Here is a 15121-nt window from a genome sequence, read left to right as displayed (position 1 = left end):
GGGCGTCCTGAGTCCCGCGCAGACACCCAAGGCCATGCACACCGACTCACCAAATGTACCCAGTGTCTCACCTGCCACCCGCCCCCTCCCCCATCCTGAGCCCTGTGCCCTGTGCCCCCATCCATGCCTCAGCTTAGACTGCAGACAGAGCCCCTCTCATTTATTTGAGATCCAAGGCCCCAGCCCCCAGCACCCTCCGCAATAAACTGCAGCTGAGCTTCCACACTCTGGATGGTCGCCCCAGATAAGGGTTGGGGTCAGGTGGGCAAGGGTCTGGGGCCAAGACTACAGCAGGAGGAACTGGACCACAAGCAGAGGGCATGGCCCGGGCCAGTGCTTGGCCAGTGCCCCCAGCACCCCAAATCCCTGCCTGAGGCATGGGGGAGACCTCTGCTGGGGGCTGCTCAGGCCTCACGGACCCGGCCCAGGAGGCCAGCGTTCTCCTGGCGAAGGGCTCGGTAGTCCTCACGGATCTTCTCCAGGTTGCTGAGGGTCTTCTTGCCCATCTCCGTCTCAATCTAAGGCAATGCGAACCGCAGCCCTTCAGCGTGCAGGGCCGCTTTCCCAGCTCCTGCTCACCAGCCCCACCCCATCACAGCCACCCAGGGCCCCTCCCGTGCTCCTTCCACCCCCTCCAACAGCAGCCTGCTCTGTCCCACTGCCAGGCCTCTGCACGTGTCATCCGTCCACCTAAAGCATCCTTTGCTATGTGGCAGGATCGCCTACCACATACTCGAGCTGAAGCCTCTGCCAACGGCCCTGGGAGGCAGGCGTGAGGACCCTCAGGGGGAAGGAGGGGGCCAGAGCAGGCCACTGGGCTGCTCCAGGTCACACACACAGCACCTAAGGGGCAGGGCTGCGTCTGGTTCCACAGCCTCTCTTGGCATAAACCGAGGAGCTGTCCCCGGGCCTGCCTTGGTTAGCCCTCCCAGCCCCAGGCCTCACCTGCTCCTCAAGGTCTCGAACCTCCCGCATGATTGTGCCCGTGTCCTCGATGGTCTGGATGAGCTGGCTGCAGTTCTGGGGACAGCAGGAGCAGAAGGCTTGCACCCCAACTTGGCCCCACCCCAGCCAGCCCCCAGGCACGCTTCTCCCCTCACCTCATGCAAGGCAGCTAGATACTTGTAGGCCTTCCGAACAGCATCGTCCTTTTTGGCATCCTGACCAGACAGAGGAGACCCTGAAGGTGTCGGTGGGCTGTCCCCGCCTCACCCTGCCCCTACCCCACCCCCACCTCCAGGCCCCCACAAGGCCACCCTCTCCCACTCCCTGACTTCATCTTCCCCAGGGCAAAGCCAGGCCCGAGCATCAGTGTACCTACGAGGCTCACACAGGGCCCAAGGCCCACCCCACCCCCGCACCCAGCCCGGCCTGCCCCACACCTTGAATACAAGCTCATCAGTCACCGCAAACGTCCGGTCCAGCTTCCCAGACAGGGAGTTGATTTCCTTCTGAAGCTCCTTCGTGTCAGACAAGATCTGGCAGAGACCAGGGTAGCCGTGAGCCCGTCTGGGGCGGGCAGCCGGCCAGCTGAGGGCATTCACGTTTATGCTGTCCCATCCAGACAGGGTCAGGGGTGGCTGGAGTGGACTGTGTGGGGCTCTTCTGTGTCTGGCCAGATAGCTCTGACTTTCAGAGGGTGTGAGGTCCCCGTGTAGCCCTGCAACACACATCCGCCCCTTCGGCATATCTACCCATATGACCCACCCTCCCTGGCCACGATGGCGTACCTTAGTGATCTCTTCCTTCTGCTTCCGGATGTTGCCCACAATCTCCAGGATGCGCTGGGTATAGGCCAGCCGAGACACATCTCTGGGCAGGGTCTCGAGCTCTGACATCTAGGCAGATACAGCAGGTGCTCCCTTAGCACCCACACCTCCCCAGCTCTGAGTGGCCCAGGGCCCCCACACGGGCCTTACCAGCTGCTTATAGACGTCCTCCTTCCGGCGGGCCTCTTCAGCAGCTGCCCGAACACTCTGGTGCAGCTCCTGGATCTCTGCCAGCCGTCGAGAAGATTCCAGCTGCCAGGACCCCACGGGTAGAGGGCAGTGAGGCAGAGCGCAGGGCTAGCCCCCTAGGGAGGGACCGAACCCGCCCCACCCATGGCCCCGGACCCCACCACCTACCTCTCTGCAGTCCTGGAGCTTTCGGAGGTGGCGGTACTCAGCGAGGAGCGGAACACGATGCTTTTCCCACTGACCTGCCAAGTGGATGACCCGCTGGGCACTGCTCTCTACCACGAGCTAGGGGTGGTGGCAGGGGGGCTACATGTCACACTGGCTGGGCCCATCCAACTCCGACCCTCCCGGCCCAGCCGCAGCGCCAGCCCCACCTGCAGCTTGGCAAGGTTGGCAGCCCCGTCGGGCAGCAGCTCCACCGCCCGGCTCTTCAGGCGCAGGGCCTGTTCGTGCTCCGCTGTGCTGAGCTTGCTCTGCCGACACTCGGTCTCCACCTGGCACCCAGGATCCCCGCTCCCAGTCAGTGGGGAAGCCCCATGCGCACCACAACCTCCCAGCCCCCGCTAAGCCTGGAGAGCCCTGGCCTAGCCCAAGGCCCTCAGATGACAACACATCCCTCCAGGGGCCCTATGGGCCCCTCGGACCCCTCCTGATAGTAACAGAGACCTACAAGCAGTGACAGGCACCCACAGGCCCCTCTGACCCCTCCACCTCCACACTGACTGCCCAGGACCCCTGACGAGCCCCACAAGCCCCTACAGAGGCCCACAGACACTTACACCCCTCCCGATTCTCACAGACACCAAGGCACCTCTAACCCCTGCAGGTCCAACACCACCCCCACCCCCAACCCTACATCGCCCTCTCACTCCCACTGATTCTCCTGAACCCTCAAGAGGCCCACAGGTCCCCAGTGTCTCCCATGAACCCTTCTGACAAGTGCAGACCTCTACAGAGTACCCCCTCAAGTCCCTCTAAGCCGTCTAGGCTGGACTTGTGACCTGACCCCGGTGGACAGCCCCTCTCCCACACCCACCTGCACAAGGCTGATTCCCAGGGTCTTCATGTTGGCTTCAACCTCTTCAATGTTGCGATTCACTCCCTCCAGCTGCTCCCGAAGAGACTCCAGCTCCTGCTCCTGAGCTGCCCATGTGTCCTGGGAGGCACAGGCAGTCGGGGTGGGGGTGTCAGGCCAGTAGACAGCCAAGGGCCCAAGACACCTCCCCCGCCTCACCATTGCTCTGCTCACCTGTTCAGGCCGCCGGGAGGTGGCCGGCACATCTGACACCTGGGCTGCCTGGGCCTCGGGCTCCTGGGGAGCGAGAAAGGAGCATCCTGGCTGTCGGGGAAAGCCCTGCCCCTCACAGCCCAGCCTCAACACCCACCAAAAGCACCTTCCCAGCACCATACCCAGGTACAGTACCACTGACGGCTGTCAGAACGTGTGTGAGGATCAATGCGCTCTCTGTGACCTTAGACTGGAGTGTTTGCTCATAAAGAAACCTCCCTGACGCTGACACAGCTCTTGCCCATCTGCCCATGAGAAGGATGAGGGCCCCTCTGGATGACCATCCAAGGAGAGAAGATATGTCCAGAGGAAACTGCCCAGGAAAAGCTGGGGTCTGCACAAAGAGCAGCCCTACACGCTTACATAGTTCCCACCCCTCTACCCTTTCTCCACGGAAGTTCCCAGGAAGCCAGGGGACCGTTCTGGGTGCCCATCCACCATGGGGAGAGGGCAGGTGGGAACACGGGCCCCTGTATGGATAAAATGTGGTGTGTGTACATAAAGCAATACTGCCTTGGCCCCATCAGCATGTCCCAGGGCCACTCAGGCCCACCCACCAGATGGAAGGTGAACTTCTCTGAATGTGTGAAGCGGGAGCCCTTGGGAGCACCAGTCCTGGCGCCAGCACCCCAGGCCTGCAGCAGCTCTCCCAGGTCTCGGGCTTGTTGGGGGGGCCCCGGCCGGCCCCAGGTCTGGCGCAGATGCTCGGCCAAGTGCTTCTGCAGCCGCTGCCGCTGAGTCCGAGTATCCTCCTAGAAACAGTGGAAAAGTGTGGAGGCCTGCTGGGTACCCAAGGCCCTGCCTCCACCAGGGAGCTGCTTGACAAGGTGCTACCCCCAAGTCACACCAGCCATCCAGCCTCTCCCACAAGGGGGCCTGGACCCACTCTCCTGGTCCACAGGCCTGGGAGCTCCCTGAGGACGGGGCCTCCTCTTCTTCAGCCCTGCTTCTCTCTACCCACTGGCTCCCTGCACTGGAGGAGGCTGTGGGAAGGGAGAGAAGTAAGCCTGCAGCCCCCAAATTAGAGACCGACACTCAAAAGATATGTGGGGACAGAGCGGAAACCGAGTCAGAGGTGCTGGGCAAAGAAGGGGGCAGAGGCAGAGTGGAATTGAGAGAGAGAGAGAGAGACATGAGAACAGAGGCAGTTTTGAGACAACTGGAGAAATCTGATTACGAACTCAGTGTTGGATGGTATTAAGAGGTCACTGTTACCAATACAGGGGACACGGGTTTGAGCCCTGGTCCAGGAAGATCCCACATGCCGCGGAGCAACTAAGCCCATGCACCACAACTACTGAGCCTGTGCTCTAGAGCCCGCGAGCCACAACTACTGAGCCTGCGTGCCACAACTACTGAAGCCCACGTGCCTAGAGCCCGTGCTCCACAACAAGAGAAGCCACCGCGATGAGAAGCCTGCGCACTGCAACGAAGAGGAGCCCCTGCTCGCCGCAACTAGAGAAAGCCTGCACGCAGCAACGAAGACCCAATGTAGCCAAAAGTAAATAAATAAATAAATTTAGGGGAAAAAAAGATGTAATAGGTTCTGGTTCAAAAGATAAAATGCATACACAAAGCTTTAAAAAAAAAACAAAAGAAAAAGAGGTCACTGTTAATTCTGTTAGGTGTGAAAATGGCCCAGGGGTTGTGTTAAAAAGTGAATGCCCTTATGAGTTAAGAGACGTCTGCTTAAGTATTTAGAGTTAAAATGATATGATGTCTGGGACTTGCTTTAAAATATTACAGAAAAAAATGTTAGAGAAGGGATGAGGAAAGATTGGCAATATGCTTATATCTTTTTTTTTTTTCTCCTTTTGGTTGTGCCTCACGACTCGTGGGATCTTAGTTCCCCGACCAGGGATTGAACCTGGACCCTCAGCAGCGAAAGCGCTGAGTCCTAACCACTGGACCGCCAGGGAATTCCCACAAAAGGCTTATAATTGAAGGTGGATGGCAGGGACATAGAGTTTATGAGACTATTCTCTCTACTTCTGTGTCTGAAATGCCTGTAAGTTTAAAAAAGAGAGAAAAAGATGACAGAACAAATGGCAGCGGAGGAGGCGGAAGGAGACAGTTCCAGAGGCGGACAAAGTGGGGAGAGGATGGGGACAGATACTGAGGTGGACAGAGGGGAGATGGAGGCGGATATAGAGGTAGATGAGGCAGAGACACAGAAACGAGGAGACAGCAGTGGGGAGAGAGAAAGAGGGGCAGCAAAACCACAGAAGGAGAAAGCCAGTGATGAGAAGAGACGGTGCAGAGATCTGGAAGCCACACATCGGTGATGACGGCAGAGACAGAGAAAGAGGGAGCGAATCAGGGGCAGGAAGAAGGTAGTAGAAACAGGGAGGAAGGGAGCAGATCCTGACAGCTCTGGCTGCCTGTGCACGTCCTTCGGTGGAACATCGCCCTCAGAAGACAGCAGTATCACCACCCGTGTCTCACAGCAGGAAGCGGACACTCCGAGGGGCCATACTGACTTGTGCGAGGGCCACAATCTTTCTGACTCCAATGTTCTTTCAGGCAGGGAGCCAGGTAGTTGCACACAGGGAGGAGACGATGGAAGAGAGGGACAAAGTGGGCAAAGGAGAGGGGCAGAGGACTAACGGGAAACGAAATGGGAGCCACAGTGAGCAGGGACCTCGTCAGCAGGAACCAAGCACTGGGCAGTACCTGGACGGGGAGGCGGGATGCCCGGTGGACCCAGTCCTCATCCCTGGGGCGGTCCCGGCCCGTGTGCTGGCAGAGTTGGATGGCGTGGCGTTCAAGGAGCGAGGCCACCCTCGCAGCAGGCTGCGGCACCTGGGCGGGGGCTGGTAGCAGCAGGGGACTCGCCTGGAACTCCCGGGGCTCTGGAGGCAGCAACAGAGTCAGCCGGCCCTCCTGCCTCACCATGCAGTTAGGCCCACCTCTACCCCTCCCCCCAGCCCCTCTCCAAAGCCTCATCGTCACCTCCTCTGGAGAGCAAATCAGGCATGAACAGCCTGCTGGCATGGAAAGGCTTCTGGTGGGCCGAGCCCTGGTGAGAGAGCAGAATCAGACCTCTAGGATGAATCGTGACGGGGGGCACCAGGGGGAGGGGGCCAAAAACCTGAACACCCAAATGGGGACAAGGCAGGCAAGGCAGCAACAAACAACACTGACATGAGTTGAGGGGTCCCACCTGGAGGTGCTGCAGCTTAGGAGTGCGAAGGAGGGGTGGGACCCAGGGCAGGGCTAGCTGGTCCCGGATTTGGCTCCCGATGGCCCGGAGGAGGATAGCTGAGTCACCTAGGGAAGTGGGGAGGGAGTGTCAATCAGGTGACAGTGCCACAACTCCAAAAATGCATACCCTGGGAGAGCAGCCTGACTGCCGCCCCAGAGACACATATCTATGTAGCTATCATTCTCACACTCAGACGTTCAACACTTATTAAGCACCTACTTGGTACCAGTCGCCATTCTAGACCCTTGGGCTACTTCAGTGAACAAACATAAATATCCTCCTGCCCTCCCGCAGAGGCAGGTAGAGGAGAGCGTGATCAAGGTCGTAAGTACAATACAGAAGACTGTCAGGTGGTCATCAGGAAAGGAAGATAAGGACCATTGAGAGGAAGATATAATTTTAAACAAGGCAATCCAAGGAAGGCCTCCCTGAGGTGACCTGTGAACAGGAACCTCCAAGAGGTAAGGGAGTGAACCAGGAGGCTATCTGGGTGAGTAAGCCAGCAGATGCAAAGGCCCTGAGGCCAGAGTGGCCTGGTGTGGTTAGAGTAGAGTGGGAGAGGCGGGGGCAAGGCAGGAGGTGAGGCAGAGAGGCCCCTTCCAGCACCAACTCCCCACCTGGGTCAGCCCAAGCCCCAGTTCCCTTCCCTCTGCCCTGCATCCCCTCTCCCAGCCCCAGTCCTCCCACCTAGTTCTCCTGAAGACATATACCCCACACCCACCAGTCAACCTTTTCACCACTTCCACCTCTCTCAGCCCCCACAACACCCCTCTCCCTCACCCCCACCACGCCCCAGGCACCCCATACCAGCAGGCTGGTCTGCGTCCTCAGAGGCATCAGTGGGCAGACGTTCAGCCAAGAAGAGAAGCAGGTCCCGGAGGTCAGGCTCACTGGGGTAGAGGAAGTTCTGATAGCCAAGCTCCAAGGGATATCCCAGGTCCTGGGGGTGGGGAAGAGTGGCCGCTATCAGTCAGGCAGGCAGGATCCTCCTGTTCTGGGAGCCCAGGGCTGAGACCACAAACGCTCCCACTCTCTCACCAACCATCACCCTCTGAACTTCCCCTTGGCTCACCAAGGCCTTCAGAGCTTTAAAAATTAAAGCTCCGGGGACTTCCCTGGTGGTCCAGTGGGTGTGACTCCATGCTCCCAATTGCAGGGGGCCCAGGTTCGATCCCTGGTTGGGGAACTAGTTGTGGCATGCGTGCCACAACTGAGAGTCCGCATGCCTCAGCGAAGGTCTTACGTGCCGCAACTAAGACCGGCGCAACCAAAATAAATAAATATTTAAAAAAAAAATAAAATTAAAGCTCTGGCCTCTCTAAAAATGACTCAAAATCCAGAGCCATGAAAGAGAAGATGGGTATTTCTGAACACATGAAAAAATTTTTAAAGAAAAATTACAGTGAGCAAAGTCAAAAGCATAATGACAAGCTGGGAAAAAATGTTTGGAGTTCATATCGTAGGCAAAGAGTGAATCTTTTTCACTAGTATATAAAGAGTACCTAAAACTACACAAGCAGAAAGACCAACGGTGCAACAGTAACAGAGGCAAAAGATAGGAGCAGACAATTCCCAGAAAGAGAATGAAACACGGCCCTTAAACATATGCAAATATGTCCAACTTTGCTTACAAGAGCGACTTGAATTGAAAGCACGCGGAGAGACGCCACAAGAGCATCACCGATCCGGGACAACCTGACGTTACGTTCTCCTGAGGTCCACTCGGGCAGGGAGATACTATCACTTGCACAGAGTTCCTGCCCCAGACCTGAATCTAGTCATGAGCAAACGATCAGACCAATTCAGATTATGGGGCATTCCAGGAAACAACCAGCCTGCATTCTTCAAAAACATGTATCATTGCAAAAAGAAACAAAGAAACAAAAACTAAGTAGGACTGCTGGATACAGAAGATTAGAAATGTAACAGTGATATGAAATGTATGATCCTAGATTGGACTCTGTAGTTGGAAACAAAAAGAGCTAAAAAGGATATTTTTGTAACGACTGAGGAAATTTGACCACGCACTAAATATTAGATACTATTACTCTATCAATATTCAGTTCGTGGGTGGGATCATGATACTGTGGTTATACTGGCAAATGCCCTTTTACTTGGGAGAGACGCACTGAAAGTTTTAGGTATGAAGTGTCATGATGTCTGCTGTTTTCAAAAGGTTCAGAAAAAAATGTGCGCACGCGCGCGCGCGTGTGTGTGTGTGTGTACCCAGATAGAAAGAGTGGAGGAAAATGTTAACAACACAGAAAGCTAGGAGAATGGTGTTATTTTTCTGTTTTTATTTTTCCTTAAATTTGAAAGTTTTTCAAAGTACAAAGCTAGGAGGAAAACTATACAGAGAGACTATTCCTCACCTATTGAATGGGCAAAACTCTGACAATACACTCAGTGGGTGAGGCTGTGGGGAAACAGGCACCCTCCCGTACACTGCTGTTGGGAAGGCAGAAATTAAACAATCCCAGTGAAGGCGATTGGGGAAAATCTAACAAAATGGCGTATGCGTTTACCCTTCCACCTAGCAATCCTACTTCTAGGAGTTTACCCTGAAGACAGGCCTCCAACAATTCAAGAATATATATGCACAAGATTATTCATTACAGCATTATTTGCAAAATATTGGGAATTCCCTAAATGTCCAAGCATAGGAGAGGGGTTGAATAAACTACAGTGCATAAATACAATGAACTACTCTGCGGCCGCAAAAAGGAAAAAAAAAATGATTGCCTGATATGAAATGATTTCCAGGATATGTGGCAAGGGGAAAAAATAAGGTAAGAAACTAGGTATATGCTCTCTTTTGTGTAAGAAAGGGGGGAAATAAGAATATATATTTATATTTGCTTATATCTTCATTTTTTAAAAACCGGAAAGACACACAAGAAACTAATCAAGGTAATCCCCTTACAGCAGACGGGTAAGGGTAACGAGGTGAACGGTCTGGAGTGCCAGTGGGACTTTTCAAGGTATTGTGTTACTTCTGTCACACCTTGGAGATTTCTTTGACTCTTTCAGTAGTTAACCATCTTTAAGCCAGTTAACAATTCTTTATATTGAAATTTCCCTATTCAAATTACTGCTGGGGTTTGTGTCTCTGGACTGGACACTGACTGATAAAAATGACCCACACAAAATAGTAAATAATGTTTTTAAAAGAGGCTATGGGCTTTGGAGTCAAAAAGATTGGGGTTGAAATCCAGCCTGTGCTACTCAACTGGCTATAAGGCCTTGGACCGGTTATTCAACCACCAAGAAGCTCAGTTTCTAGCTGTAAAATGGGGCTGACAGTACTTTCCCAATGTGGATGCTTTAAGGGATAAAAGGGCCCATCAAGGTTCTGGGCCAGAGTTGCATGGATTCTGAAAGCATACTTCGTGGATGCAAATCCAAGCTTTGCTTCTTACCAACTGGGTAACCGCAGGCAAATCACTTAACCTCTCTGAGCTTCACTTTTCTCACCTGAGAAAAGGGATACCAACAGTGCCTACTTCAGAAAGTTGTCACCAGAATTCAGTGAGTTAACACCAGGTTACCACAATGCCCAGCACAGAGCACACACTCAAAAAACATCATTATTATACACATATATGTGAACTTGGTCACAACGTAAGATACATTTATTTCAGAGGATCACAGTCAAAACAGTGTGAAAACCACTGTCTTTTAAGCTACTTTACTTTGGGTTTTTTCCGACACCTGCAATCAAAGGGCTGTGACTGATACAGAAGCTCACTCCAGGAGTGGGGTGTGTGAAATGACAGACACCAAAGTATGGAAGTGGCTGAGTCGCAAAAAGTGGTGCCAGGAGTAGGGCACATGAAGAGGCAGACGCCAGAAGGCGGCAGTGCTGAGCCAAGGTGGGCGACATGAGCAGCACCAGCTGGGTTAAGAGAGACCTTTTCTACCTGCTCAGGGCAAACCGAGGCTCTGGGGCCAGACAATCACGTGAACCTCTCAATCACGGAAAAAGCCATACTCACGCTAAAGTTAGTGTGAGGAAAAGTAGGTCACCACCAAATCCAGTGGGAAACAGCACCGAGAGAAGGGAGGAAGAGAAAACTGGGGGAAGCCTGATCCCCGGCCCCTCCTCAACACGCCCCACTGTGCACCCTCCTAGCCAAACAGGACACAAGTTTCCCCTTATAAAGTGCCATCCTCGAGAAGACAGCCCCAGGCCAGGGGACAGACCGCCTGCCTCGAGGGCCACCGAGAGCCCCAGACAGAAGAACCTGAGAACTCCTGAGAACTAGGTGAACCAGAGAGCCAAGGGAAGGGTAGAGCTCTGAGGCCTATTTCTAAGAGACAGAAACTGCACAAGCAAGGAACAAATTCAAGAAACCTGACCACCCAGTCCCTTGGGGCTAAGTGGAAGGTTTCACTGTAGTTACTCTATTGTCCCTCTACCACCATATACTGAGTACGCTGGGCATGTTGACATTCATTACGTAGCCACAAGTTGCTGGAACACAAGCAGCCAGATCAAGCCTATCCAATAATAGTGATACCACTTGCACAAAGCTTACTATATCCAGCTTTTCACGTATGAACTCATTTTTTTTTTTTTTTTGGTACACGGGCCTCTCCCTGTTGTGGCCTCTCCCATTGCGGAGCACAGGCTCCGGACGCGCAGGCTCAGCGGCCATGGCTCACGGGCCCAGCTGCTCCGCGGCATGTGGGATCTTCCCGGACCGGGGCACGAGCCTGTGTCCCCTGCATCGGCAGGCGGACTCTCAACCACTGCGCCACCAGGGAAGCCCTGAACTCATTTTTAATCCTCACAGCAACCCTATGTGGTAGGTACAATTCTTACCCTTTTTACACATGAGAAAACTTAAGCCCAAAGAGGTTAAGAGACTAGCCTAAAATCCCAGAACTAATGAGCCAGGAGAAATGACATTTACTTGGAGCCCTTGATTATAGTAACTGGACACAGGTCTGTACTGGGGAGGCATGAGTGCTTCACCAGAAGGCACTTTATTTACAATAGAGACAGTATGTAAATTATTCTCACGAGAGGTAAGCTGCAACAGGGCAGAGTAAAGTTTTAGTGCAGACACTGTTTTAGTTAAGCAGCATATCTTCCTTCGGGTAACCCTCCCTCCCCCAACTCCAAGTGATCCTGAAGGAGCAGCCAATCACAGTGCCCTGTAGGGATGACCAGGTGACCCAAGCTGGCCCAACCAGAGAACGTGGTGGTTAATTTCAGCCTGAGCACGTGACTCAAAACAGGGCCTTTTCAGGAACTGGTAAATGGATACTATAGGGGGAAAAGTTCTTGGTGCTAAGCTCAAAATATGAGAGCCAGGGGCAACTCAGGCACAAACTGGATCAACTCATTTAATCCTCAGGACAACCCTACTTTTATCATCTCGATTTCACAGATAAGGAAACTGATGCCCACAGGGGCATCAGTTAGCAAGGTCACACAGTTAACAAGTGCTGCAGCCAGGGTCTGAACTACTCAGGCAGTTTGACCACAGAGCCGGCAGCCTTAACCACTAATGAACGCTAAGCCACAACGGGAGGTGGCAGAGAGGAAAGTCAAGAGTCTCAAAGGAGCTTGGTGACTTTGTGAAGGAGGAAGGAAGAGGCTGTGTGTAATTGGGAGGAAGACACTCACCATACAGGCCTGAGCCAGGCTCATGGCCAGACGGAACCGGGCAGACATAGCAAGAGGCAGCAGGGGGCTAAGGCCGGAGCCCACAGCAGGGTTGATCACACGCAGGCAACGGACCACAGCTTCTACAACCAGCTCAGTGGTGAAGGCTCGCAGGGTCTGCACATCTGGAGGAACTGCCCTGAAGAAGAAGGAGGCAGTCTCGATAGGGGGTGGGGGGAAGCAGTCAGGAAACAGGGAGGATGAGGCTGGGCCGTGCTGCCTTCTGGAAGCCCTAGTACTAGGATGGGGTGGGGAGGGTGGCCACAGTTCAGACAGGTCTTGGGTGTTGCTGGCTGACTTCCATTTGGAAAACTGAGAATGGGGGGAGTCCTCAGGTCCTAAGATCTTGGTGTAGAATGGTGGATGGAAAGGATCCGAGTTCAAAAAAATCTCAAATTTCCCTATGCCTAAAAGCCCCAAATTTCTGGGGTCTGGGAAGGCCTAGGAGCCCAGATGGAATAGTCTCTGGGTTTCTGCATCCCCAGATATCATGTTTGCTGCATGTCAGAGGCCCCTAGATACTGACCTGCTAGGATTTTGAGACTAGATGTTGGGAGGCTGGAGTTTTCAGGAGTTCCAAATGTCAGAGTCCCTGGGTATCAGGACCACCCAGTCTCAAGCAATCCAGAAATCAAGCTCCCTAGATGTTGTCATCTTGGGTTTTTAGGACCCTCGAATGCAGGAGTCCTTGTGCGTCGGGGTCACCAAGCATTAAGGCCACCAGATTTTAGAGTCCTGGGGTTTTAAAAGGCTCAGGTATTGGGAAACCAGGTTTGAAGGTTCCCAAGTATCCAATCCCAGGGGATTTTGGAGTCCCTGAGTGCCAGGATCCCAGAGTTTTAAGTTCCCTGGTTCACAGGATAAAGGTGGCTTAGAATCTCCAGATGTCAGAGTCCCAGGGTATTGATGTCAAGATCCACAGATTTCAGGATCCCGGGTCTTGAGGTTCCAAGGTTTTAAGGTCTCGAGGTGTCTAGGTCCTGGAGTTTGGGGTTTACCAAGTGTAGAGGTCAAAGGGTTTGGGAGGCCCCGTGTGTGTGTGCGTGCGTGTGTGTGCGTGCGTGTGTCTGTGTAAGGAGGAGGGAGGGTCTTAGGGTCCTGAAGTTGCAGCCCTAGATGTCAAGGTCCAGAGTTTTGGAGTCCCGGATGTGGGCATTCCGGGGTGGGCGGGGGCTGTGTCCTTACGTGCCGGCCTGTCGCAGGGAATGGATGAGGATTCGGTCCGCCTCCTCCATGGTAGAGCCGTGTTGGAGTCCCAGGTTGGGTCCAGGGCCGGGTCCGAGCAAGAGAGGCGCAGCTGTGGAAAGCCCGCTCCCTGCTCGCGGTCCAAGGGGTGTCACGGGCTGCGCGAGGAGAGCCGGGAAGTGTAGTTCCGAGACCCAGTTCGGCGCAAGCCGGATGCCTGTCGTTCTGGTGTGAATGGGCGCGCGCAAGCTTGAGCGTGCAATGGCTGCTGGGAGTTGTAGGTTTGGTTTTGTTTGTTTTCTCTTTCCTGCAGCCCAGTGCGCTCTTCCGAGTCAGCAAAGGATTATACTGCACGCGCAAGTGTGTGTGTGTGTGTATGTCTGGAAGGAAGGGGGAAGGAGCGGGACGGAGAGAGACTTCTATACTCATTCATTTAAGGCAGCATTCATCTTCTAGATTGTAAAAGTGTACAAGTTAAGGCAGGGGCTTTCGCACAAAGCGACTAGGTTTGAGTCTCAGCTCTGCAACTTGCTAAATGTGCAACCGTGGGCAGGTTACATAGCTTCCCTGTGTCTTAGTTTCCTCATCTGTAAAATAGAACTGTTAATGTACCTGCTTCCTAGGATTAAACAGAATTAACTCACGTAAAGCAGCGTTGAAATGTGTGCCTGATACATAATACAGTAAAAAACAAAAACAAACAAAAACCACTATGTAAGTTACAGTCACTAGTATTCATGCATTCAATAAATGCTTTATTTTAATGTTTTATATATATATATATATATACACACACACACACTCCAGAGAATAATTACATAGTAAACATCCATATAACCACCATTCATGAAAAAGACCACCCTGTCTCCACTGCTCAGTAGTGCCACGTTTGTCATAAATCACGTGTACCTATATGTGGGACTCAGTTTCTGAACTCTATGCTGTTCGTAATTTCTCTTGCTTTATAACAAGCTTTGATACCTGATATAGCAAGTCCTCCCATCTTGTTATTTTTCAAAGGATTTTGGCTTTTCTAGGTCTTTTGTATATCAATATACATTTTAGAATCAGTTTGTCAAATTTCAAGGAAAAATCTCTTGAGATTTTTAAAAATTAATTTATTTATTTTTGGCTGTGTTGGGTCTTTGTTGTTGCGCGTGGTCTTTGTTGCAGCAAGCGGGGGCTACTCTTTGTTGCGGTGCGCGGGCTTCTCACTGCAGTGACTTCTCTTGTTGCGGAACACGGGCTCTAGGCGCGCGGGCTTCAGTAGCTGTGGCTCGCGGGCTCTAGAGCGCAGGCTCAGTAGTTGTGGCACACGAGCTTAGTTGCTCCGCGGCATGTGGACTCTTCCCGGACCAGGGCTTGTGTCCCCCGCATTGGCGGGCGGATTCTTAACCACTGCACCACCAGGGAAGTCCCTTCTGAGATTTGTGTTTGGGACGGCATTGAATCTCTGGATCACTCTGGGAAGAACTGACATCTTCACAATTTGACTATTTCAGTTAGTAAATTTAATGTATCTCTCCATTTATTTGGGTCCCCTTTAATCACTTGAAAATATTTGATAATTTTTTTCCATGGAGATCTTGCACATATGTTATGTTAGGTCTATTCCTACATACTTCGAATTTCAGATACTGTTGGGAAACAATTATCATTTTTCTTATTTTAGTTTCTGACTCTGGTGCTAGTATATATTTTGTAAAAATATTTTTTTAAAAATCAGTGCCTTTTCTGTTGCCAGACTCTGGCCCACAAGTGTCCCATCTTCATCCCTCCTCGCCTTCCCATCCGACCCTGTTATGGCCCCG

At 52.8% G+C, this 15121-nt stretch overlaps 1 protein-coding gene across 2 annotated transcripts; it reads right to left on the bottom strand.

The window, feature by feature from the left end:
• Positions 1-139: 139 nt before the first annotated feature.
• CCDC22 (coiled-coil domain containing 22) lies at positions 140-13556 on the bottom strand. 2 transcript variants are annotated; one of them, XM_032619769.1, is made up of 17 exons: positions 13311-13556; positions 12087-12264; positions 7259-7391; positions 6410-6516; positions 6199-6265; positions 5920-6098; positions 3804-3998; positions 3208-3270; positions 2995-3114; positions 2333-2452; positions 2127-2243; positions 1920-2021; positions 1731-1838; positions 1383-1478; positions 1101-1160; positions 946-1020; positions 140-518 (listed from the first exon to the last, which is right to left on the bottom strand). In XM_032619769.1, the coding sequence occupies exons 1-17, from the start codon at positions 13358-13360 to the stop codon at positions 405-407; spliced, it is 1884 nt and encodes a 627-aa protein (XP_032475660.1). In that variant the 5' UTR covers positions 13361-13556; the 3' UTR covers positions 140-404. The 2 variants fall into 2 exon arrangements, with proteins under 2 accessions (XP_032475660.1, XP_032475661.1); XM_032619770.1 differs by lacking the exon at positions 13311-13556 and adding an exon at positions 12652-13276.
• Between the last annotated feature and the right edge of the window lie 1565 nt (positions 13557-15121).

Source organism: Phocoena sinus, chromosome X, assembly GCF_008692025.1.
Source record: "Phocoena sinus isolate mPhoSin1 chromosome X, mPhoSin1.pri, whole genome shotgun sequence".
Lineage (NCBI taxonomy): Eukaryota > Metazoa > Chordata > Mammalia > Artiodactyla > Phocoenidae > Phocoena > Phocoena sinus.
This window is presented reverse-complemented; position numbering and strand designations above follow the sequence as displayed.

What these genes read in the sequence shown, in the direction of transcription:
- CCDC22 (XM_032619769.1), bottom strand. Translation starts at nt 13,360, where the DNA reads ATGGAGGAGGCGGACCGAATCCTCATCCATTCCCTGCGACAGGCCGGC. An exon ending in GCCTGGCTCAGGCCTGTATG is followed by an intron (nt 7,392 to 12,086) that starts GTGAGTGTCTTC and finishes CCCCACCCCCAG; the next exon opens with GACCTGGGATATCCCTTGGA. An exon ending in TTCGAGACCTTGAGGAGCAG is followed by an intron (nt 519 to 945) that starts GTGAGGCCTGGG and finishes GCATTGCCTTAG; the next exon opens with ATTGAGACGGAGATGGGCAA.